General features: G+C 45.7%; 1 protein-coding gene across 1 annotated transcript in view; it reads left to right on the forward strand.

Annotated features, from left to right (window-relative positions):
* Positions 1 to 2544: 2544 nt before the first annotated feature.
* Positions 2545 to 24891, forward strand: part of LOC148415398 (FRAS1-related extracellular matrix protein 2-like) — a 74278-nt gene continuing 51931 nt past the window's right edge. Inside the window, exons 1-2 of the mRNA XM_088428172.1 lie at positions 2545 to 7546; positions 9300 to 9389. Coding sequence (XP_088284298.1) covers positions 2545 to 7546; positions 9300 to 9389 — 5092 coding nt within the window. The remainder of the gene's footprint in view (positions 7547 to 9299; positions 9390 to 24891) is intronic.

Genomic DNA, 24891 nt, shown 5'->3' on the forward strand with positions numbered 1-24891 from the left:
CAATTACCTTTCAGGTGGAAGTTTTTTTTTTTTTTTATATTGTCTTTATCGTATTTTCCGCACCTCAAAGTCTTCAATTTTCTCGGTCAGAATTCTGAGACTTAATTCTCAGGATTCGGACTTTTCAGAGTCCTATTTTCTCAAACAGTCAGTCAGAAATAAGAAAAGGAAGGGTTCATTCGGATTTGAAAATTGTTGAAATACGTTCTCCTCGCAAGCAAACAAATCTAAAGACTCTTGTCTTCTTTCCTTGTGCGTTGTTTAATAACTTATCTATGTTGACTGAACCAGACAGACAGCGAGAAATATGACTTTATTGTCAAAATTCTCAGAATTCAAACTATTCTCAGACCGCAAAACATGATGGCTCTCAATATGCCACGCTGCCTTCCCTTATAAATGCATGCACACGAGAGGTTGAGGGTACACCCTATAGGTGTCAATTTTAGCCCATGTCAGGCTCATTTACTGCCATTCAAAATTGGAAATATTGTAGATTTTGGACATATTGAAAACCCCATGTTTTATCATGTATTTTCCCTGATTTTTGCTTGAATCCTTTCAACAGCAACTCGCAAAGGGAGCACAATAGAATTTTTTTTGTTGACACCCCAAAACCCTCGTGTGGTGCTCACGGCCAACTTATGACATTTGCAAGCCTTTCAATGACTTCGATGATTGGCTTAGCCTGGATTTCCTTTTGAAAAGTCGTACTACTCTAATTATGATTAAATAAATATTCCTATTTCAATTTTATGAATATATAAATATACAGCGTAGTTACTTTTGCTATTATCGCATTTTTACAATTTTTGTACATAAAGAGGCCGTAGGTTCCCCCACCAAAATGTTTTTGATATACGTATGGATAAGGCCGATGCCACTGAGCATTTCCAGGGGTTGAAAGTAAATATATATGGATATATTTGACGATGTTATGACTTTTTGAAAGTGGGCCCAAGTTGATTGATATTACCGCCAGGCTAGTGAAAAATCCCCGGACACCCAGGGGTTAAAGAAGGGGGGCCGGGCTATGTTCTGACCCCGGGGAACAGACTTTTGCCTTTGCCGTGTAAAGTGTGATTCCACGTTCATCGGGCCTGTCCAGCCCGCATTCATCTCATGGCCATTGTCCAGGACTGTTTACACCCCAGCGTGACATGAGAAGCATCCAAATGGGGTCAGGGGTGACTGTCGATGGAGGAGGTCAAATTCTGGGAGGTACCGGAGGGGACAAAACATAATGACGGGCAGCCGCCACCGCGGCTTTTTCCGTCCGCCCGCTTTGACTGCATAACTAAGCCAAAGTCTTTTTTTTTTTTTTTCTATTTTTAAAGGCGCCCCCGCCATGCCCTCATCTAGCTCAGCGAGGATGAGACTTCAAACCCCTTTTTGATATACGCGGAGCTCACTTTTGACCCGCTCGGCGTGGGTGTCCTCCCGCTCTTCATCATCGCTGCTACGCGGTGCAGACTGATGCGGGATCATGACCGGGCTTGTTGTGCGTCAAGAGAATGTTGCGCTGACGGGCAGGAAGGCGGGACGCTGAAGGAAGTGGGTGACATCTTAAGGCCTAGTGATGAGTGAAGTACCACCGCAAAACAAAATCCTAACCAAGATTAAATATGTCCAAATGTTATCGTTAGCTGTCTGGAAAAACATTTATTTTTACCGGAAAAGGTGGAGAGATGAAACGATAAGAAAATACGGCTCGGGGGCCAATTTGCGGCCCACCATCCACTTTTTTTGCGCCCCGCGGCATATGCTAAAAATACATCTTGACATGTTCCATAATTTTATTGAAAAAAATAATAAACGACATTAATGGTAGACACTGTTTGAAGTGTAAGAAAAAAAAATCAGTATCCATCCATCGTCTTTGTATTTTTACAACAGGAATAAAATTGTAAAATGAATACTTTCCTGAAAGTGTTTATAGATGCAATTTCATTTTGTGGTGAATGCCATAATCCATAATAGCGTGTGTATAACGAGCTCAAATTCTACCGTCTAGTCCTTTTTTTCCCCGCAGATTTGTTTTCTTCGCCTTTTTGCATGTTGTAGGACAAGGAAAAGGTTGAGCCTTTATAATGTGCAGTCATGAGCAACTTTCACCAACAGAGGGAGACAAAGCTTTCTATTTGCACGTCATGTCTTCTATACCGGTCTTTGCCTTGCTCGGAAGCAAAAATGTGCTCGCAAGTAGAATATATGTACAGGCATAAATGAAAATCTGCTGGATGCTGTCATATCGATGTATCAGGTCGAAGTGACGAGTTTTAATCTTCTCTGTGTGCAATCAGATTCCTTCCATGAAAGCGGCCAATCGGCTGCGAGGGGGGCGCGGCCGCGCTTTACTCCGTGCAAGAGCCGCGAGCATGAAGTTTGTCTCTCCAGTGCACGGACGCTGCGGGAGAATGGTGCACCTTGGCGGCGGGGGCTGCGCGACGCCGTGCGGCTCTTCAACTTAATCGCGTGTCTGCTCGTGTGTGTGTGCATGTGTGTGCGTAAAGTGAAACCGCGGCTTCCTCCGTGCAGCTCCAAATGGCTGGAATTCCTCTTCGGCGCGCAGCCGCTTTCCTCGCGCTGGCGCTCGTCCTCACTACAAGGAGCGAGGCGCAGTTTTGGGACCACCACGGATTGTCCTACGCGCTGAGGTCCGAGCTGTCCGAGGACACGGTGCTGGTGGCCAACAACGGCATCCGGGTGCCTTTCGGGAGGTCGGCCTTTGTGGATCCTATCAACGACCTGGTGATTCAAGTTCAACCCGGGGACAGGTGCAGCATCACCGTCCTGGACAATGACCCTCTGACCCAGAGGCCGGGAACCCTGACCCCCAAAAAGTTCCCGTGCGAATTTGGCCCCAACGACGTCAAGTATTCCCACTTCGGCTCCCGGAGTCCGGCCAGGGACCGGGTGAGACTGCAGCTCAGGTACGACACGCAGACTGACACCATTGTGATCCCTTTCATGATGGAGGTGGAGGTGGTCTTCTCCCAGCTGGAGGTGCTCACCAAAAACATGCCGCTCACCGTGGAGAAGCTGCTGGGCACCAGCAACCCCATCGACAGGCGCGTTTTGGAGTTTACGTTCGACAGACAGGCGCAGCGGTGCAGGATCGCCCCGCTGTCCGGCGGAGGAGCGTTGCCCCGGTACGGAGTCCTGGTGGACGAGAGCGGCCTGGCCACGGGCATGACGGACTGCGAGGAATTTGTCAAGCTCGACCTCCGCTATCGGCACACATTTGCTTTGAAGTCGCCGAGCAGAGATTACATCCCCATGGTTGTGGAGCTGCACGACCAGGAGGGGAACCTGCTCAAGCAGGAGTTCTTCCAAATTTTGGTCAGGATTAAAGAGGGCGAGGAGAACACGCCGCCCAAACCCAGCTTCGTGGCCATGATGATGATGGAAGTGGACCAGTTCGTTATGACCGCCCTCACCGGCGACATGCTGGCCGCCGAGGACGCCGAGTCGGACCTCAACGAGTTAATTTTCAACATCACCTCGCCGCTGTCCTACGAGGAGGGCTACATCGTGAGTACGGATGACAGGAATTTACCCATAAGCTCTTTTTATCAGGGCGACCTCAAAGACTTCAAAATCGCCTACAAGCCTCCCGCCGTGGATTCGGACAGCGAGCGGATTTTCCAGCTGGAGTTTGAGGTGGTGGACGCGGAAGGGGCCGCGTCGGACCCTTTCGCTTTCATGATCGTGGTCAAGCCCATGAACACTCTGGCCCCCGTGGTGACCAAGAATACCGGTCAGTTGCTGTACGAGGGACAGTCCAGGCCACTCTCCAGCTCGCAAAATCTGGAAATCAGTGACGAGGACAATCTGGACGATGTCAAAATCGCTGTGGTCGACGGCCTGAAACACGGCCACTTGACGGTCTTGGGCTCCGGCGGGAAATTCTTCACGCCGGCAGACCTCAACGTCGGCGGAGTCATTTATCAGCACGACGGCAGCGACACCTACAGCGACAACATCGTTTTTCGGATGACGGATGGCTCGCACGAGGTGGAGTTCTTGTTTCCCATCACCGTCGTACCCACCGACGACGAGCCGCCGATTGTCAACGCCAACACCGGCTTGGTCCTCTTCAAGAACCAAATGATGCCCATTTCCTCCCTCATGCTCAGCGCGGCCGACATCGACTCAGAGGACTCCACCATCAAGTTTACGATCCAGTCCCCCTTTTCTACCGTCGGGCAAGTGCTGCTTCGCCAAGCCGAGGCCCCGGAGGATCCCTCGACGTGGAAGTTCAACACGGAGGAGGAAATGTACGAGAAAGCCGTCACCGAATGGCTGCAGCGGGACGTGACCGATGGCAAAGTGTTTTACAAGCACGTCGGGCCACACAGCACCAGCACGCTCACGGACCAGTTCAAGTTCCGCGTTCAGGATGACAACGACCCCCCGAACCGGTCAGAAGAAAACTCGTTCGTGATCAAAATCCTCCCCGTGGACGACCTCCCGCCCGAGTCGCACCCGGAGGCCACGCTGCAAATGACCGTGCACGAATATCAACTCACGCATTTGCGGAAAAAGTTCCTCCGCTACACGGACCTGGACTCGGAGGACCGCGACCTCAAATACGTCGTCGTCCAGCCCCCGACGGACACCGACGAGAACAACCCCGTTGTACTGGGAACCCTGGTTCTGTCTGACAACCCCAAGGTCGAAGTGACGACTTTCACTCAGGCCCAAATCAACCATCACAAAATCGCCTACAAACCGCCCGATCTGGAGCTGGGAATCACCACTCACGTTTTGCAGTTCAGATACACGGTGGAGGACGTTTCGGGGAACGCCGCCGACGGTGTTTTCACCATACTCCTAAAGCCCGTGGACAACAAGCCGCCGCAGATTACCAACTCTGGATTTACACTTCTAGAGCGGGGTGCGCATACCATTACAGGGGCTGAGCTGTATACCTCAGACTCCGACACGGATAGCAAACTGATCTCGTTTACGGTTTCTCGGCCGCCGTCGCACGGGCACGTCCGCTTCATGTTCACGGACATGACCAGAGGAGACGCCTTTAATCTCGAGGACATTGACACGGGTCGAGTTTCCTACGTACACAACGGGGACGAATCGACGTCAGACTCAATACAAATAGACGTCAGCGACGGGGTCCACGTGGTCCCCGTTAACGTCAGGATTACCGTGAAGCCGATTGACGACGAGACCCCGTCGATCAGCCTCCCGGCGGGTACAATTGGCTCCTCTATCGACGTCCTGGAAAACGGGGCGACTGAAATTACCAGTAATGTCATTCAGGGGAGAGACGAGGACACGGACGACCTTCGTTTGACCTTTATCGTGGAGGACCCGCCCTCGCTCGGGGAAATTTTGGTCCGGGGGGCCCCTTCGTCCACCTTCACCCAGGCCGACATCATCAACGGCCACGTGATCTACGCCCACACCAGCGGCGAATTGGGTTTCACCACAAAACAGGATGTTTTTAATTTAACCCTGACGGACATGTCTGACGAATGGACGGTGGGAGGTAACAAGATCACTGGCGTTAGAGTACACGTGACCATTCTTCCGCTGGACAGCCAGGCCCCGCAAGTCTTTGTGGGCGAGCTGTTTTCCGTCCCGGAGGGTGAGAAGAACGCCATTCAGACTCATCACATCAGCGCCGATGATATCGACACGCTCACGGAAGACCTCCTGTGCACCATCATCGTGCAGCCGACTTCGGGCTACGTGGAAAATATCTCCCCGGCCCCCGGCTCGGAAAAATCCAGGTCTGGCATGGCTGTCAGCGCTTTCACCATCAAGGACGTTCAGCAGCGTCACATTTACTATGTTCAAAGCATCCACAGAGGAGTGGAGCCGGTGGAGGACAGGTTTACTTTCAGATGCTCCGACGGAATCAATTTCTCGGAAAGACACTTTTTCCCCATTTCCATAATCCCGGCTAACGATGAAAGGCCCGAGATTTACATGAGGGAGTTTGTCGTCATGGAGGGCATGAACATAGTGATCGATACCCCGATCCTAAACGCCGCGGACGGCGACGTCCCGTCCGACCGGCTCACGTTCATCATCACCAGACCCCCCGCGCACGGATTTGTTCTCAATCAACTCACCACGGGCACCGTGCCCGTGTCCAACTTCACCCTGGAGCAAATCAGCGAGGCCTCCAGCGTCGTGTACGAGCACGACGACTCTGAGACCACGCGGGACAGCTTTGACGTGCTCCTGACCGACGGAAAGTTCAGCGTGCGCAAAACGGTCATCGTCATGATCATCCCGGTGGACGACGAGACGCCCAGGATGGCCATCAACGACGGCCTGGACCTCGAAGTGGGCGAGGTCAAAGTCATCGACGGCAACATTTTAAAGGCTACCGATCTGGACACCGAGGACAGCACGCTGACGTACGTCATCCGCCATCCGCCCGGACAGGGTTATTTGCAGAAAACCACGCCGAACGGCAGGCTACGAAACGTAACCGCCGGGATGAATTTCACCCAGGACGAGGTGGACCGGGGTTGGATCGTTTACGTGCACAGCGGCCAGGAGGGCGTTCGCGACCTGATCAAATTCGACGTGACGGACGGCTTCAACCCCTTGATCGACAGATACTTCTACGTGACGGTGGGCGGCATTGACATGGTGTTCCCTTACGTGGTCAGTAAAGGCGTGTCCTTAAAAGAGGGCGGCAGGGTGACCCTGACGACAGACCTGCTCAGCACCAGCGACCACAACAGCCCGGACGAGCACCTGATTTTCACCGTCACCCGAGCTCCCGTGCGAGGTCACCTGGAGTGCACGGACACGCCCGGGATGCCCGTCTCGTCCTTCACGCAGCTTCAGCTGGCGGGCAACAAAATCTACTACATCCACACCGCCGACGACGAAGTGAAAATGGACAGCTTCGAGTTCGAAGTCACCGACGGCTACAATCCCGTCTTCCGCACCTTCCGCATATCCATCGCGGACGTGGACAACAAAAAGCCGGTGGTGACGGTGCACGGCCTGGTGGTGACGGAGGGCGAGAGCAAGCTCATCACGCCCTTCGAGCTGACGGCGGAGGACAGGGACACCGCCGACCGACTCCTGAAGTTCACCGTCACCCAGGTCCCCGTCCACGGCCGCCTGCTCTTCAACGCCAGCCGGCCCGTGGCCTCCTTCACCAAGCAGGACCTGAACGAGAACATGATCAGCTACAGGCACGACGGAACGGAGAGCGCAGAGGACAGCTTCTCCTTCACCGTCACCGACGGCACCCACGCCGACTTCTACGTCTTCCCCGACACCGTCTTCGAGACCCGGAGGCCCCAGGTCATGAAGATTAGCGTCCTCCCGTTGGACAACGGCGTGCCGCAGATAGTGGTGAACAAGGGCGCCCCCACTTTGCGGGTCCTGGACGGCGGCCGCCTGGGCTTCGTGATCACCGGCAAATCCCTGAAAGCCGAAGACCGAGACAGCGTCCAGGGTTCTGTGCTGTTTCGGATTACCGGCGCGCCGCGGCACGGCTACCTGATCGACACCGGCAAAGGAAATGCCACCGTCACCACCTTCACGCAAGGTAAGAGGCTTTGCGTCTGTCGCATTCTTTCAAGCAGGCATACTATACTTTTTTTTTTTTCACGTTACAAGTACCTCAATGTTGTATTGTCTGTGTTGTACTTTTCTTCGAGTACTTTAACAATCAAGCGGGTGAAAAAAAAAAAAAAACGACTTAAAACAAAGTGCCGTGTCATTTGTTTCTAATTTTTTAAGCTTTGGAACTACATTTGTACTCTTATATATGCGTATTTTACCAAACAACTTCAGAAGATGGATTGTGTGACCGTTTTATTTATGATTCGTCTGCCGGAAAATTGCATCCGCATAAAACTAACAACACGTTGTTTCATGTTCCATTTAATTAGCTTTTATTTTGAAAACAAACATGCTCTTTCTGTCATTTCATCACATTCGATTTTCTGATTATTGCGTGGACCTCATTAAAATCTCACAATAAGTGCCTTCAAGTACCCTAAATATGTAAATAATAATAGCAGTATTTTTTTTCCGTAATATGTACCAAATCAATGGCCACTCGTATTTTGCTTTATTTGTCATCGGGTGGCCGATTTTTTTTTTAATCTCTCAAGAGTCTCACCCATTAAGAGCGATGAAATATGCCAGCGCCTCAGGCAAACGTTGATCTCACAGGAGAATTTCAAAGGGAGCCTAATGGATTACTCTTAAGGGAAAGTACCCAAGGTGATTTGTACCAGACCCCAGACGCATTTTTCGCCAGCAGACAGGAGGATCACAGGTGTCGCGCTAAATAACCGGCAAATATGTCAACGTGAGAGCGTGGTCAGGCCGCATCGGCGGATTTGGCAAAACTGCGAGCAGGCTACATGCAAAGGCGGCCATGTGCATCCGCTTTTTTTTTCTTCTTCTTCTTCTTCTTCTTCTTCATGGAGCCGCCACCTTCCTCGAGAGGCCTGTTCAATATTTCACGAGTAAACAGACAGTAAATAAAGGCGCTGTCTCCTGGGCTTTTTGAAATACGCCGAGATGCTCTTCTATGCATCGATCCCTTTGAAGGGAAAACGCCGGGCCATCAAATATTGAAGATGGCAATGTGCGTCCAGCTCCGATTGGTTCCGAGTCCGAGCTGTGAAAAGTCGAGCGAGGATGGAGCCCAATCTATTTTTCGTATCGTTCAAGGGTCGTTACAGAGTCAAGTGCGTGTGCAGCTGCTTTCCTGTCACTTTTTGCTAAAGCAATTTTGTTGATGCTTACCGTATTTTACGCACCTAAAAGCCTTGAATTGAAACTTTATAATACGGTGTGCATTTTACATCGCATAATCCGCCAGTTTTTATTTTTGGTTGTCATTCTTAATTTCTGAATGAAAAGTTTGGCTGATTCATCTGATTGTTTCGTTGACAGCTCCATCTAGTGGCTGCATAACGGAACCCCAGCCACTACCGTAGCTTCTATTCTATGCGCCTTATAATGCGGTGCGCCCTATGTATGAAAACAAATGTAAATAAATCCAGAAACTGTTTTTAAATCAACAAAAAAAATATATTTGGAGTTTTTTGGTCGCAATTTGACTAACACAGTTGAAGTTTCATATTTGATTGAACCATTATATTATTTTAAACTCTTGAATCATCTTGGCAAACAGTAGATAGAGATGACAAATGAAATGCTGCTGTTTTTGTTTTAATTGTTTGGCACAATTCATCATGAAGGGTCGCTTAAGAAGTCTCGTTGCACCTAGAACAGGGGCAAAAGCAAAACCACTGATATCATTCTTGCATGTCTTTATGCAGCGGACATCAATGACATGAACATCTGCTACATTTTGAGGAAGGGCGACGACGCCACAAACGACGTCTTCCACTTCTCCATCGAAGACAGCGGTAAGTCGCCATTTTTCGACCACTCAGACTAGTCAAAAAAATAGCAGTTTTATTTATCAACAAAAAAAAATGTCACATTTATATCTTTAATATACAGTATATAAAGTCTTGAAAAAGATACTATGTAGCTGAAATTTCACCCAGATTGTGAGAACATATCAGGAGTGTGCCATCCCTTGGCTAAAATACCACCAGAATAAAAAGAACAAAAATGGTCAAAATAACACAAAAAAAATAAAAAAAAATTAACTCAACTCATATTTTCTCGAAAAAAAAACTTCTAGACCATAAATACTGTACAACACAATGAAAGTAATGCGGCATTTTCGGAGGGCTTTTTGTGCTAGGTGACTATTCATCGGCGCTTCCGCTAATCTCGAAACGTTTGTAACGCGAGGACTCCCGTTCACTTTTCTTCTTCCATGTTGAAATCCCGAATGTTCTTCATTCCAACCGATGCCGATGTAAAGACACGTTCCGTAACGTTTTTTAATTAAGCGTAAACATCGGCGACACGGATGGGAGATTTACATGGAGTTCCATGAGCTCCATACGGCCGCGTGGGGAAATAAGTACGGCGTGAATCCGGGAACATGCATTTTTAATAACCTGGCTTCGCCGTCTACAGTCCGCGCTGGCCACGTTCACGTCGCCGCCGCGTGATTCACGGAACAATTAGCAAACGCAAGAATACAATGGAGCCGAGGCGCGCCCGTCGCTGCCGGCGCTTAGCGGGAGCGGCGTGCCCGACGGCGCGTCCTTTTGTCACACAAAGGACCAGCTCTCACGGGGCCCCCTCGTTCCCACGTGCCCCCCGGCGGGCCCCCCGGTGACCACTTTCCCGTCTGGAGCGACAGACAGCTTGACTGAGCCCCTTTCAGTTCGCGGGAACCCAATCGGGAACTTCCTGATGTCCCCTTGTAGTTTCAGTACTCCCTCCGCTTTCACACGCAAAACCTTACAAGTCTGAGGCGTGCTCTGAACCGGTTGTCCAAACTACGGCTCGGGGGCCAAGAGTTTTATCACAAAAGGTAAGAGGATCCTAAAGCTTTCTTTCCTCCTCTCCGGTCTCTTTCAGTCGCTTTTGTGTGATTGAAAAAAAAAAAGTAGTACTGTTGTCAACTGACTGGAAGGGGCACTCCTACAAGACGTGGGCACCAATGAGAAGTGGATTTCAACTTCTGAGCGGGAACGCCTTATGACTCCTGCCCTCTGGTTTATTGTTGCGCTGGGAGCCAATCCGTTTCTTGCAGGAGTACCCGCGTCTCGTAAGAATGCTTGTAGGAGAACACTAAACGGATGCATACTTTATCAAATTAGAGGTAGGTATAAACATTTTATGGCTCGTAAATGACAATCTTATTTTGCAATCAAATTATTGATATTCAAAGAGATACGTGAAAAAAATGGTCTGTTTTGAGGTATGCGGTTATAAGTCCACCCCCTAATATTGAGGTTAAAAACAAAGAAAAAGAACCTAGTACTCAAAGAAACACGGTAGGTCCAATTTGGTGGGTTTACCTTGAAGGCTTTCCACCGTATTGCTTTCGTAGGACGTGCGAAGACAAATTTTCTACTGGCGGCGTGCGCGAAAAAGGTCGAGAAGTAAATTTTCAGCGGCTCCCAGAAAATAACTGCGGTCAAGCAGTCACAATCAGCTTTATGGTGGCACATTAATGGCCGGAAATAAGTCCTGTGCCTGTGACCTGTCCACTCGGACTTAAACGCTGACTCCACTGCAGCTTATGAGGCCGTGAAGGAATTTTTTTTTTTTTCTCCATTCCTAATAAGATTTACTTGTGCTGGGTGGCCCAGACGGAGCCTCGAGTATCGAGCTTTGCGGGGCGGCCGGGCTGTCAATTTCAGCTGGGGAAAACACCTCGTCCTCCTAGAGCGTCTTAGCCGGCTCGCTCGCCAACGTATCGGAGCGAAATGACTTTTAATGTCGCCGCGGTTCAGCGCGACGGCTGTAATGAAGCGTGGCGGTTGGCGGCGTGTCGGGGATGCTCGCCGTGGACGACTAATCGGTATGTACGCGCCATTGGTGCTTAATTAATAAATGTTTTTCCGCGATAGAATCGCCGTTTGGAACAATATCCCGCTTGTTGAAAAAATAATGACGCCGCTATGACGCCAGGAAGCGCTCGCGTTGCAAGTGTTGAAGATTTTGGAAATCCATTGGCGATTTCCATTATAAATTACGTCGAATCCGTAGTGCCGTAGAAATGGTACCATAGAAACTGTAGTGATTTTTGACTTGGATAGGTGTGCTTTGAAAGTGATCAGTAGGAATGGCAACTGTCGAGTCATTTTGAAAAGTCAGTCTTTGCAAAGTTATTTGTTGGATCTCGCCAGTTTATCGGCAAGTTGAGTGCGGCTAGCTGCTAATGCAACTAGCATCCACAAGTGGTGTTGATCGTGGTATCAAAACAACAGTTGTGATTTTGTAGCACTGCAGAGCTATTGAATATTTTGGTATTTGGAGATCCTAGGAACAATTCTATCTATAAGTGACGTCAAAACCACAGTATTAATTTTTGATGGCCAAAACTGGACGTTTGGGTAGGTCTGCTTTGTTCAAAAGTGATCAGTAGGAACGGCGACTGTCACTTGAGTCATTTATGTCGCTTCAACTGCCTTTGAAAAGTCACTCTCGGCAACACATCGAAAAGTTGAGTGCCGCTAGCTGCTAATGCTGGTAGCATCTACAAATAGTAGCTTAAATAAAGGTTTAAGTGAAAAGTTCAATTACCTTTTTTATTTGACTTAAAAATTTAAATAGTTTTGTAGCAACCCATAAAATATTCCCTTTCTGTACAGTTGCTCATGGCAGCTACAGCTATCTATGATTTTTTTTTGTGTGTATTTTTTTCATTGGCGGGCACACGAGCGTGTCGGTGCGGTGAGCTGGATGTTCAAGTAATGAAAGGCTGCTAAGGATCCCGCTTAGGGAAAGGAGTTGTGTTTTTGTGGCGCTTCTGCGTGGCTTAACCGCAGACACAGCACCAAGCCCGCGGTGGGCCATTCAGGTGAGCTTACCTGAACACACACTTACGCAAGACGGGACTGACCCGCTAAAGTGTTTTTACAACCGCACGCTAATCTGCCCTGATCCCGTCAGTCAGCGTACGAGTCTCGATTTGTGACTTTTTGTTTGGTTTGTTCATCGTATAGAATTACCGTAATTCCACAAATATAGAATGTACCTTTGTATAGGACGCACCCTTAATTTTAGGGTCTGTGTGCCCTTGGTTTTTGCCACAAGGTGGGGACCAAATCCCGGATGTCCCTGTCTTTGCGGAGACCTCGCGGGGACCATTTTGGTGGACCCCACAAGTCCGGACCTTTTCTTAGGAGTCAAGTATAGGTTTGAATTGGATTTTGGTTGGGATTAGGTTTAGGATCAGGCAATCTTCTGATAGTTGAGGTTAAGGGTTCGGGACTAGGAAACACATTGTGTCATTGAGAAGTCCCCATGATGGTAGAATAAAAAAAAAAAAAAACCTGTGCGTGTGTGTTTGCATGCGTGTGTGCGTATGTGTGTGTGTTTAGCAGCATCGCGGTGTCACTCGGTGATGATTGTGCATTTCCTTTGTGCTTTTGGACGCTATTATTAATTAAATTGTCCACCTTGGCGCTTATCGTGCCACGTGACATTGGTCCGTCCTTGGCAACAATGATAGGAATTATACGCGTGGAAAAAATGCTCTAAACTTGAAATTACACAGGCGCTGCTGCTTTTTCTGCGTGTTTGCGTAGAAAACATCTGGGAGATGATTACAGAGCTATTCAGGCGTGACAGCTGCTTTACTTTTGAGGAAGAGAGGATTACAAGCTTGCGCGTTTTGTAGGACAGACACTCCAGACACCGCCTCGCTAAATTGGACTCTACGCTGCTTACTTTTCGACAATGAAGTCGCGCTTCAGCGGATTTTGTTCGCAAAAAGTAGTTCATCATACCTGTGGACAGAGTGGAATCTGCTTGTCTTTTCTTAGTTTTTGGTTTGTTTTCCAGTCATAGCTTCCAGGTGCTTTTCATATAATTTATATATATATATATATATATATATATATATATATATATATATATATATATATATATATATATATATATATTACTGCTGCATTCGTGTCAGTTGGTTTAAATAAGAAAAACATAGATAGCATGTATTTAATTAAAAATATAATTAAAAATATTACTTATATATCAAATTATTAAATATGCAATTAAATGTTAGAAATATAATTGAATAACTTATCATTTCTACTGCATTGGCATTAAATAGCTCAACATATACACATAATACACATAAAATATATTATATATGTAATTAAATGTTATATTTAATCTAACATTGAAATAATTTATAATTACTATATATATATATATATATATATATATATATATATATATATATATATATATATATATATATATACACACACACACACACATGCACACATACACTGGACCTCTAAAAAAATTATCGTAAAATTATAGTAAAATTGTAAATACGTTTTACAGAATAAATACATCAAATCAAATGGCATTAAATGTCTTAAAAACCGTAAAAATACGTCTTTGGGATTGAATGAGTGAAGCAGCCCGTTTAGGCAAATAACCCCGCTAGTACGGTTTTTCCGACGCAAGAAAGCGATCAGATTCCTGGCTACCGATCAATCACCTGACGATCAAGGTCCATTTGCACAACCGGTGGTCTTGCGTGGGAATCGGCGTTCCCGCTCGCCGCAAATCTCATTTGTTCCGGAGCGAGCGCGAGTTCCCGCCTTGTTAGCTAGCTCATTTTTATTGCACCTTGGACGCGCGTGATTTGCGAGCCGCCAGGAAGGCGCTCGCCGGCCCCGCCGTGAAAAACGGATCAACGTCTAACAGACTCCAAACAAGCGCCGTTGCCCTCAGCTCCAGATTAAGCAAAACAATCGTTTATTACCGTAAACACACACACACACACACAAAATAAAACGCATCTCGGCGAGAGGTTTATTGCTCGATTATGAATTAAGTATTATCATACCGGCTCCATTATAGCTTTCAATTTCACGTTATGGCAGATGTCTGTTAGTTTTTACGATTCCTCTTCTGCTTTGTGATTACTTTTTCGTTCATTTTTACGCGCCGGAAAATGTTTACGCATCACGTCAGGAAATACGCCGCTCAATCGGATGAGTTCATTTGAGTCATTTCGCAATATGTTTGTTTGTTTTTTTTAACTACGCTGTATGATTGTATTATTATGATTGACGTGTTTCTCCCAAGCGTACTTCTACACCACCGCAAACAGAAAAGCACAATCATAAAAATGAATCATGACGGAAAACTAAAGCAATTTCGTTACATACGGCGGAAACTATAAAAAGTCCAATGCCCAAGTTTGGTATTCAGCCTGTATTTCCTGCGATGATTATAAAGTTCAAACCGCCGTCATGTTTTATATCATTGAAGATGCCAGGTTTGCCTTTTTCTTTGGCTTTTTATGACTTTTTTTCAAAAAAATTTGCAACACTGACATTCAGGAAGCGCGTGACCTTAGCTTCCGTACGGTCCCCGTAATTAACAACATTTCCTCCTCCCATGACTTTTATTTTTCCGACGTGACTCGCGACAAATCTACATTGTGGGCCGTTTTATGGGCTGGTATGCCGATAAACACGGAGGCGCTTCTGCAAGTGTCACCGAACCGCACTAAAGGCTCTTTTATGCTACGACGGCAATACTATAGCTTGTTGTGACATTTTTCTTTTCAAATCAAAGTATTTTTCGCACTATAAGGCGCACCCAAAAGCCTTCAATATTCTCCAAAGTTGACCGTCCGCTTTATAAATCGGTGCGCCTTATACAGCGCATAAACTGCGAGTTTTCATTTTCGGAGGACGAAAAAATAAAATAACGCGACGGAAATTCTTAGATTTTCACCCTCTGCATTTCAGTTATAAATGTATTTTTTATAATTGCAGTTTTTATAACACGCTGTTATAAAATGAAAAGAAAAGTATGAATTTTGATGTGCTATATTTGCTCCAATATCGGGGCAAAAATCAGAAGTTTTTGTGAAATGAAGCGCAATTTTATCAAATGAAAATGAAACTGTTTTTAAATCAACAAAACAATATATTTTAAGCTTTTTGGTTGCAATTTAATAGAAAAAAATGAAGTTTAATATTTAATATTTTAATATTTCATATGTTTTATATTTAATTGGTTCCTAATTATATTCTTTTAAAATCATTTTCTTCTTCATTTCCGATTGAAAATTTGACTGCCATCCGTTTTTGTTGACATACCCTTGAGGGCAGCTCCATCTAGTGGACGCATAAAGCAAACCCCAGCCACTATTGTAGATTCTTTTAAATGCGCCTTATAATGCAGTGAACTCTATTTATGAAAACAGTTATTAAATAGGCCATTCAATAAACGCACGCCTTATAGTGTGGAAAATATGGTAGTATAATTGTAGATAAATTTAATGATTGTATTTGTTTATCATCAGAAGTCAGAACTCTAAGCTTACCCATTCATATATTCATAATAAATTCATGCATTTATGCAAGTGTACGTCTCCAAAAAAAAAAAAAATCATAACGCATCTCTGGAATTGTTCATCGGATCAGACAAAACGTGCAGACGGTCCGTATCCGGCCCGCGGCCCGTAGTTCTAGTCCCTCGTGCCGTCACCGTCGTAAATTCCTGCTCGCAACCCGTGTAAATCTTCTGCCGGCCTTTTGAACCGAAATGGTGCGACTTCCGCAGCGGGGGAAATCCCGTTGGCCCCCGTCTTCAACTCAAAGTCGGCGCTCCGCGGCTTAAGTTCTCCAGGTCCGGGCTTGTTCCCCGGACCATGATGACGATTCGTACGTGTCGTCATACCAGCCTTAGGATAGCGGCGGAGCAGAACCCGGGTTCCTCAAGCGCCGGCTTTGGAGAAAATTCCTCTTCTTTCAGACGGAAGGGGGAGGGAAGGAGGGGGGGGGGAGGTGGTTTTCGCTTCAAGGACAGCCAGGAGTCTTCTTTCTCCGCGTCTGTCTTTCTACCATGGCAACAGGATGCAATCTTGAGAACGTGTTCGGGCAAATTGAAGCGTGAGAAACAATGGAGCATTATGGAAAGGTTCAAGCGTCTAGCGCTACTAGGTCGCTAGGCGAGACGCTTTTCACAGATTTTACACACATTCAATCCCAGTTACTTATATATATATATATATATATATTTTAAACTTAAGTGTAGTTTGGGGCCATACGAAGTGTTTCCTGTTCCTGCCCTGTTTCTTGTTTCAGTTAATTTGCTCTCGATTCGAAAAGAAAAATGGACTTTTGGTGTGTCATGGGAGCTTTCAGTTACCGTATTTTCCACTCTATATAGTTTTAAAACTGCTTTCATATAAAAGGTGCACCGCATTATAAAGCGCATAGAATAGAAGCTACAGTAGTGGCCGTTATGCATCCACTAGATGGAGCTGCGCTAAAGGGAATGGCAACACAGAGATCAAATAAGTCAGTCAACTATTATTAATAGAATATAAACCAAATCAATATTTGGATATCGAGGCGTTTCGTGAGATACATTTTTTGTCACGAGACCTAATTGTAAGTAGAGGTACCACTGCATAGTAATCCAGGCGAGATAGAATGGAGGCGTGGATTTTAAAATAACCTTTGCTGACCTTGATTGATTTTTTTTTTTTCTTTTGAGGGGGTTGGGTCGGGTATAACGAATAATGGTAACTGTCGTCCCGTCGCTTCTCATTCCCGCCCGCCCGCTCGCTCGTCTGGAGAAATGGTTCCAGCTCTCCGTCTTTGGACGAATAATTCGCACCTCTCACGGGAACATTCATTAGTGTCTTGAAAAATGTGATATTCCTTGAAAAAAAAAAAGAAAAAACAGCAGGGAATCAGAGTGTGACTTGACGCAGCTGTCTTTGCCGAGACGTCTCTCTCTGCGGCTTTTTGTTCCAATTTGTCGGAAAACTCCTGCGAGGACGACGCGAAGCGCCGGCCCCGCCCCTCGCTTGACAAGTGCGGCGATGGCGCTTCCCCGCAGGGAGCTCATGTTTCATCGTATCCCGATGATGCCGTCAAACGAACTCCAATGATTGGACACGTACAATTAGGAGTATTACTTTGTAGCCAGATTAGCTGTTGCGTCACCGTTGCATATCGTTTCACCTTCTTCTACCGAGTAGAACGAGCCGGTCGAGCTTCCAATTTGGACTTTGCCTTTCTCGTGTGGAATTTGCATGTCCTCCCCGTGCCCGCATTGTTTTTTGTGCAAGTTGAAGAATCACAAATTTTTCTGTAGGTATGAATGGGAGTCTCAATGAATGCCTTTTAGCCAGCAAATCGAATGTCCAATTTTTGAACGCTTTCTTTTCTTTTCAAAATAAGAGCGAATCAACTGGAACATGACGCAATGTCCTCCTCAAAAATGTTATTACGACTTTTATGCCTCTATTTCGACGGTATGGTCGGCTAACTTGTTTTCGACTAGCTTAGCATGAAAATAAAAGATATATTTCATTATTATTAAATCTTTCTATTTTTTTAATTACAATTAAATCAGTACTAAAAATAAAAAAACAGTATATATATAAACATCGTAATATTTTATTCTTTTTTCTTTTTTTTTTTCAAATTAAGAGCGAATCAACTGGAACATGACGCAATGTCCTCCTCAAAAGTGTTATTTCGACTAGCTTAGCATGAAAATAAAAGATTCATTTCATTATTACTAAATCTTTCTATTTTTTTAATTACAATTAAATCATTTTTGGTCTTTTTTACGGAAAGACCTTTACCTCATTCACTGCCATTGACGGCTGTAGACGTCAAAGATGAATTTTTACTCGGCTGCCAGTGGATTAATAAAATCATTTGACATAAAGAAGCAACAACAAAAAAACTCGTATAGCGTATATTGGCATCCCATCAAAGCGGATGTTGCACCCCGCTCGTAAATCCAGTGTAAGGCAGCAGTAAGGTCTCCAGCTTCCGCCCGACCCTGAACGTGACCCCCGCAAGCCAAGCGGAATATGAATAGATGACATGACATGAATAATACATGAATAAGACGCGGGGCGCAGAAGAGAGGATGCTTCCCGTCTCCCTTAACCGGAATTGAACACGCCTCTGATTTCACGCCGCGCTCACTTTTGATTAGCGGCGGCGTGACGTCAGGCCATCCAAACGCGCGGGAATTTGGTCCCGGCAGGCCGGCCAAATGCAGCGGATGGGTGGGGGGCGGAAACGGGCGCTCTCGTCTCCTGAAAAGTATTGAGGAAACCTTCCTCCTCACCGGCGGAGACGGCGCAGGTGAAGGCGACGGCGACGAAACGAGATACGCGAGATCAGACGGGGAGCGGGGGGCCTGCGGGGGATCCGCGTCCTCGTCCCGATGCCTTTGATGGCTCGCCTGCGCCGCTTTCATTACCTGCGCTTGTCCCACTTCTCTAAAAATATGCGACAGCCTCAAAACCAAGCGCCGAGCGCTATCGTTATGATAAGGGAAAAAAAAAAAACTGCTCGGCGTTGGATGACGAGTGAAAGGGAGTTTTGCGTTTTCCCGCAAATTCCATCCTGCTTTTTAACCCTCCTGTTATGTTGCGGGTCAAGCGGGCCCGTTTGAAAGTCCCAGGAAGTGTTGAATCTGGTTTTTCGGGACATTCTTTGCTTGTTTTTCGTGGATAATGGGGGCTGAAAAGCGCCATAGCGAACTCACGCATGCACATGTGGGTACGGATTTTTTGAAGCCCTTGGTCGCCAGGTATTTTTCACTTATAGGCGCCCGACTCGGGCTGACTTTGAAAGGCTAATAACGTCATCAGATATAAATATATATTTCCTTTCAAGACTTCTAAACATTTAGTGACATCAGCCCTATGCATTAACTGGTCTCTATCGCCACCTACTGTCTTGGGGTGAAACACAAGTCAACAAAGAATTTCCAGTTTGTTGACATAGTTTGACCGCCGCTCAAAAGGAATGTTGCAAAAATCGCAGGACAATCAATGTCATAATCCTATGAAAACACATCTCAAAAATTCTCTTTATAATGGTTGTGTATGGTCCAACATTTGGATAATGATTATGTATTTACACAAAATCTGGCACGTCCAGCTGCAATTCCATAAAAATGTCAGGTTACAATTAAAATTTTAACATGTTTTAATTATATGCTGGAAATTTCAGCTCCCTAGTGTTTTTTCCTCATTGATTCTTTAATGATATCACAGAAAAATCAAAGGAATTTCCATCATTTGTAACATAATGCCACAATGTTAAAAAAAAAAAGCTTCAAAGAAGTCTTCAAAAGGATTAACTGAAAGTTGCACATAACTAAACTGAGGTGAAAAGCTTCTGAGTCCAGAGTCCATCTGGCCCCTTCACTCCCCCAAAGAAGAATGTCTTGTAGGATGTCTGGGCTAATCCAACTTGTCTAAGCGACAAGTTAAATATTAGCTCGCTGAGAGGCAATATTAATGCAATGTGAGCAAATTAGGAGAGAAAAAGTAATCAATCGAGGAATGTACTGCTTAATTTGATCAATATTTCAAGACAGAAATTTTCTTTACAACAATCACGGCACCAGGTGCTGCATTGGTGCGCTCATTGTCTAAGCCTGTGCCGCAGTTGGAACTTTTAAAATTGCCGTCAACCGATTTTTTGGCGAAATCTCATCAACGGTAAATGTTTAGAAAGAAAATCAATACAATATTTATTTATTTATTTATTTTTAGGGGATAGTCACATTTATTTTTTCAAGTTTCAGACTAACCCGTGACCAGTTATCCGCGCCGATTTGGGGATTTTTGACAAATATCAGCATGTTTTAAAACGCAGACGGCCGATAAATCACTTTAAAACTCGCACGGCGGTTCAGTCTGCTTGCTTATTTTCATGAAAACAATGCCATAGCTAACACGAGCCGCCGATCTTCTGCCGATCTTCCTACAATGGTGTCGAGCAAAAAGAAAATCAAATCTTTTAGTTTGCGTTTATAGGGCGCACCCTTACTTTTGGCCTTCATTTTTGTAAAAAAGCGCATCTTGTATTTGGGGAATTACGGTAACTCAGTAGTGACGTCGAGCTCTGCTTTAACTGGAGAACCCACGGGTCAGTTTCTAATGATATTGTGTTTGAAGAAAAAGGTACTCGGGTTCTCCAGGGTTAACGATTTGCTGTGAGGGAAATGAAAAAAAAAGTGTGTGTACTGCGAAGATGGGTGAAAAAGGCGCTTATGTTTGCCTCCTCAATTTTCCCAGTCGTCACCCGAAACCCTTTTAATGAGAGCGTAATCGCGGCCGCATACTAATGAGGTTATCAGTGGCCAATGAGGCGCAAGCCAGAAGGTACTGTCAGAGTTCCGCTGGCCCAAGTTGCGCTTCGGGGTGGGGGGGCGTTTGGGAAGGGCGCGTGAGCTCCAGTTTCACCGATAACGTTGCGAAAGGTCCGCGCACCTCTCACGTTCCGCGTTTTGCCCTCACCCGTAAAATCCCATCCGGCGCTTTTTCAATGCGAAAGCGATCTCATTCTTCAGTCCTGCGGGCTCCCGCTGTCACCGAGCGGGACGTTTGTCTTGTTGTTTTGTGTGTGCGTGTGCATTGTATTACAAGGGAGCAGAGTGTGTGCTGTGATTGCAGCTTTTGGACACACTTGAAACTTGTGTAAAGGAGACGCGGATTTGTTGACGTTAAGCGTTTTGCATTTTTCATGTTTAGGATTACTGGTAGGTTTCGGTTTGACGTTTGGATTCGGTTCTCAAGTGGGGGTACGAATAGACGTGTACGTGAAAGCGCTTTAGATGTGTTTTTTTAGCAAGGTTTCGACAGGTTGAATATTTCTTTAATGGCGTGACATGAACATCGCGTTATTGTTTTCAAATTGAGAGCAAATCAAATGGAACATGAAGCAACGCATTGCTAAAGTGTTATAGTGACTCATTTGTGAGCTGTTAGTATTTTGTTCATTTCTATATGAACGCGCGTTGTCATTGGTGACAAAGACGAACCAGGAAAAAAAACTATTGATGTATTCGGATGTACCATTACAAATGGAGATGATTTAATTAGACACGGCTGCCACAACACTGTTAAAAGTCCTTCACCTTGAAATGTTTCTTTTTCAAATGCTTCTTCTTCGCATGCGTCTTCTTCATTGTCACATGCTTCTTCAAATATTTTTCTTCACATGCTTCTTCTGCAAATGCTTTTCTTATCCTTATACTTCTTCAAATACTTCTTCCTCTTCTTCAAATGCTTCTTCTTATTACGTTTCTTCTTAAATGCTTTTTCTTCATTTTCTTCATCTTCACATGCTTCTTCAAATGTTTTTCTTCGGATGTTTCATATTCAAATGCTTCCTCTTCCTCTTCTTCTTCTTCAAACGCTTCTTCCTCTTCTTCAAATGCTTCTTCTCTTTCTTCTTCACATGCTTCTTCAAATGTTTCTTCCTCTTCTTCACATGCTTTTTCAAATGCTTCTTTTTCTTCTTCTTCACATGCTTCTTCAAATGCTTCTTTTTCTTCTTCTTCTTCACGTGCTTCTTCAAATGCGTCTTCCTCTTCTTCACATGCTTCTTCAAATGTTTCTTCCTCTTCTTCACATGCTTCTTCAAATGCTTCTTTTTCTTCTTCTTCTTCACGTGCTTCTTCAAATGCTTCTTCCTCTCCTTCACATGCTTCTTCAAATGCTTCTTTTTCTTCTCCTTCACATGCTTTTTCAAATGCTTCTTCTTCTTCTTCACATGCTTCTTCAAATGCTTCTTTTTCTTCTTCTTCTTCACGTGCTTCTTCAAATGCTTCTTCCTCTTCTTCACATGCTTCTTCAAATGCTTCTTTTTCTTCTTCTTCTTCACGTGCTTCTTCAAATGCTTCTTCCTCTTCTTCACATGCTTCCTTTAGTTCTTCTCCTTCACACACTTCTTCAAATGCTTCTTCATAAAAGGCTTCTTGGAAGACCTCCTCTTCAAATACTTCTTGGTCAATACTTCTTCTTCATCTTCAAATACTTATTTTTTGTCCAATGCTTCTTCAAATGCCAATTGTTTGGCGTACTTGACTGGAAAAATAGTTCACACCTCTGCAAAAAAAACGAACAAAAAAACCCCTTTAATATAAGTAAATCTCCCCTGAAAACTAAGAATAGCAGAGTCGCATTCATTTTTGTTCCCGTTTTAAAAACACAAAGGAAGTCATTTCCTGACTCACCTAATAGCCCCTTGCCCCCCCCCCCCCAAAAAGTGTCTGAATGGACTTCCACCGTGTCGCGCCGTCGAGTGAATGGAAAAGCGGCGAACAAGGAGCTACAAGAGCCGGCGCGTGAAAACAAAGCAGCGCAAGGAGGCGTCTCGGCGGGACTTGAACAAGATGGCGGCGGGGGGGGGGCGGCTTTTCCTTGACCCCTCCGAAAGCCCGCCGTATTTGCTCTCTTGTCAGAGCAAATAATGGCGGACCGTTTGCCGAAAGCGGCGGGATAAAAAAGCGCCTGAGCGCCATACTAATCGGGCTCCTTCTCCCAGGCGAGCTCGAAAGGTCCGACGCGAGTTTGCCACCGTTCCCGCCCGAAAAGGTAACGCTACGTTAAACCACTCCCGCCGCTTCTTTGTTTGCCCCGGCTGAAAGGGGGCCTTCTACGGGAACACAAAGCTGCCCGCCGGAGATAAGACGGCCGCCCGGCTTTCATTCAAACGAGAAGGACGGAACATCTCCAAAGGGGCCGTTCCTTCCGCTTCTCGGAATTTGCGATTGAAGATTAGCACGCGCGCAAAAGCAAACCGCGGCTCGGGTGACGCATTAGCCTAGCCTACACTCTTGGCCTTTGACCTTAAAGGCTAACTAGCTTGAGCAGCGTGTAAATGTCGGTTCAGTCAGTGTCACCTCTGCAGTCGTGCAGGAGCAAATAAAAAAAAAAAGGGTTTTAAAGATAGTAATTGTTAAAAATGAAAAAAAAAGTTTAGTTTCCAAGTCAATTTTTTACAAAATATTAACTTTTAACTGCTGAAATTGGCCAAATAATTGGACAAGTTATTTTAAGGTTTATTCTTGATCTCATCTGGACTCTTGTGGATCTTGTGGACTCAGGATCATGTGACTCAAACCTGACTTGAACTGGATATCGGTCTTTGTAACCAACTTGACCTTGACTCTGATCGTTGAGACTCACACTAGACTTGGACTCTGACCTTATGTGACTGACCTGACCTAGAGTCGGACCTTTGTGACTCAAACTTGATTTTACTCAGATCTTTGGGACTCAGACTTGACTTTGACTCTTCAGTTTGTGACTCACCTGATTTGGACGAGGACCTTGTGACCGACTTGACTTTGACTCGGATCTTTATGACTCAAATTTGACTTAGACTCTTACCATATGGACTTTGACTTGGATTCAGACCTTTGTGACTGACCTGGAGTCGGCCCTTCGGGACTCAACCTTGACTTGGAGACAGTAGTTGGACATAGACCCTTAATACTCAGACTTGATTTGTACTACAATCTTTATGACCGACTTGACTTTGGTTCGGGTCTTTGAAACGCAAACTTGCCTTGGACTCTGACCTTGATTTAGATTTGGACCAATGTGACTGACTTGACCTGGACTCAGACCTTTGGACTTGGACTTGGCTTTGAGTCTTACGGTTGGGACTCCCTTGACTTGGCCTCGGACCTTTGCTGCCCGAACTTGACGTGGGTCTGATAAAGGTGGCCTTGACCCTGCCAATAGTGAGGGATTCTGTAAAGTAATCCCTGTGATAAATCGGGATTCGGTGTAATACTGCCACCTACAGGACTGGAGTGCAACGATATGACCAGTAAAAATTTTGTTTTTCCAAGATTGTGTGCCTTGTTGAGATTTTATACGTTTTTATTGCTATCTGATAAACTATTCAGGAGTCACAACTTGGAACTTTGGCCAAACTTCCAAGCAAGCACCCCGCTAAATGATCAATGTGTTCACCTCCACAGCGACACAGGAGATTAGGACACGTTTTAATTTCTCGCTTATTATCCCAGCAAACGTGAGTTTCTGCAGTCTAGATGCGGGCAGAATACAAATGATTCAAAGGCAGCATATGAAAGCCACTCTGACGATTTGATCTTTGCGCTCGCTAAACGGGGATTAGTCTCCCCCCACGTCTTTACGCTAACCTAAAAAGCAGCGTATTACTTTTGAATAAAGCTGCTCCTATCTGCAGCTAATGTGCTTTAATGATGGGCTCATCACAAGGCCCGTCTACTCGGAGCGAACATCTCGCCAGGCGTCGCGCAAGGCGCCATCGCGCTAGTTGACTCGCAGGCGTCGCGCTCATCCCCGAGGTGTTCTGAATTATTCCTCACAACGGCTCGCAGGCGGCGCCGGCGGGATCAAGCGTGAAATCCCGCCGCGTTCGTTCGCTTCAAGTCACCGGCGCCGATTCCGTCTTTGCGCCGTTTTCGCATCGGCGGCGGGCTAAGCTAACGTCTGGCCTCCCCTCAATGACTTGACAAACAGCC

The sequence above is a fragment of the Hippichthys cyanospilos genome, chromosome 11, assembly GCF_059441005.1.
Source record: "Hippichthys cyanospilos isolate Australia breed blue-spotted pipefish chromosome 11, RoL_Hcya_1.0, whole genome shotgun sequence".
NCBI lineage: Eukaryota > Metazoa > Chordata > Actinopteri > Syngnathiformes > Syngnathidae > Hippichthys > Hippichthys cyanospilos.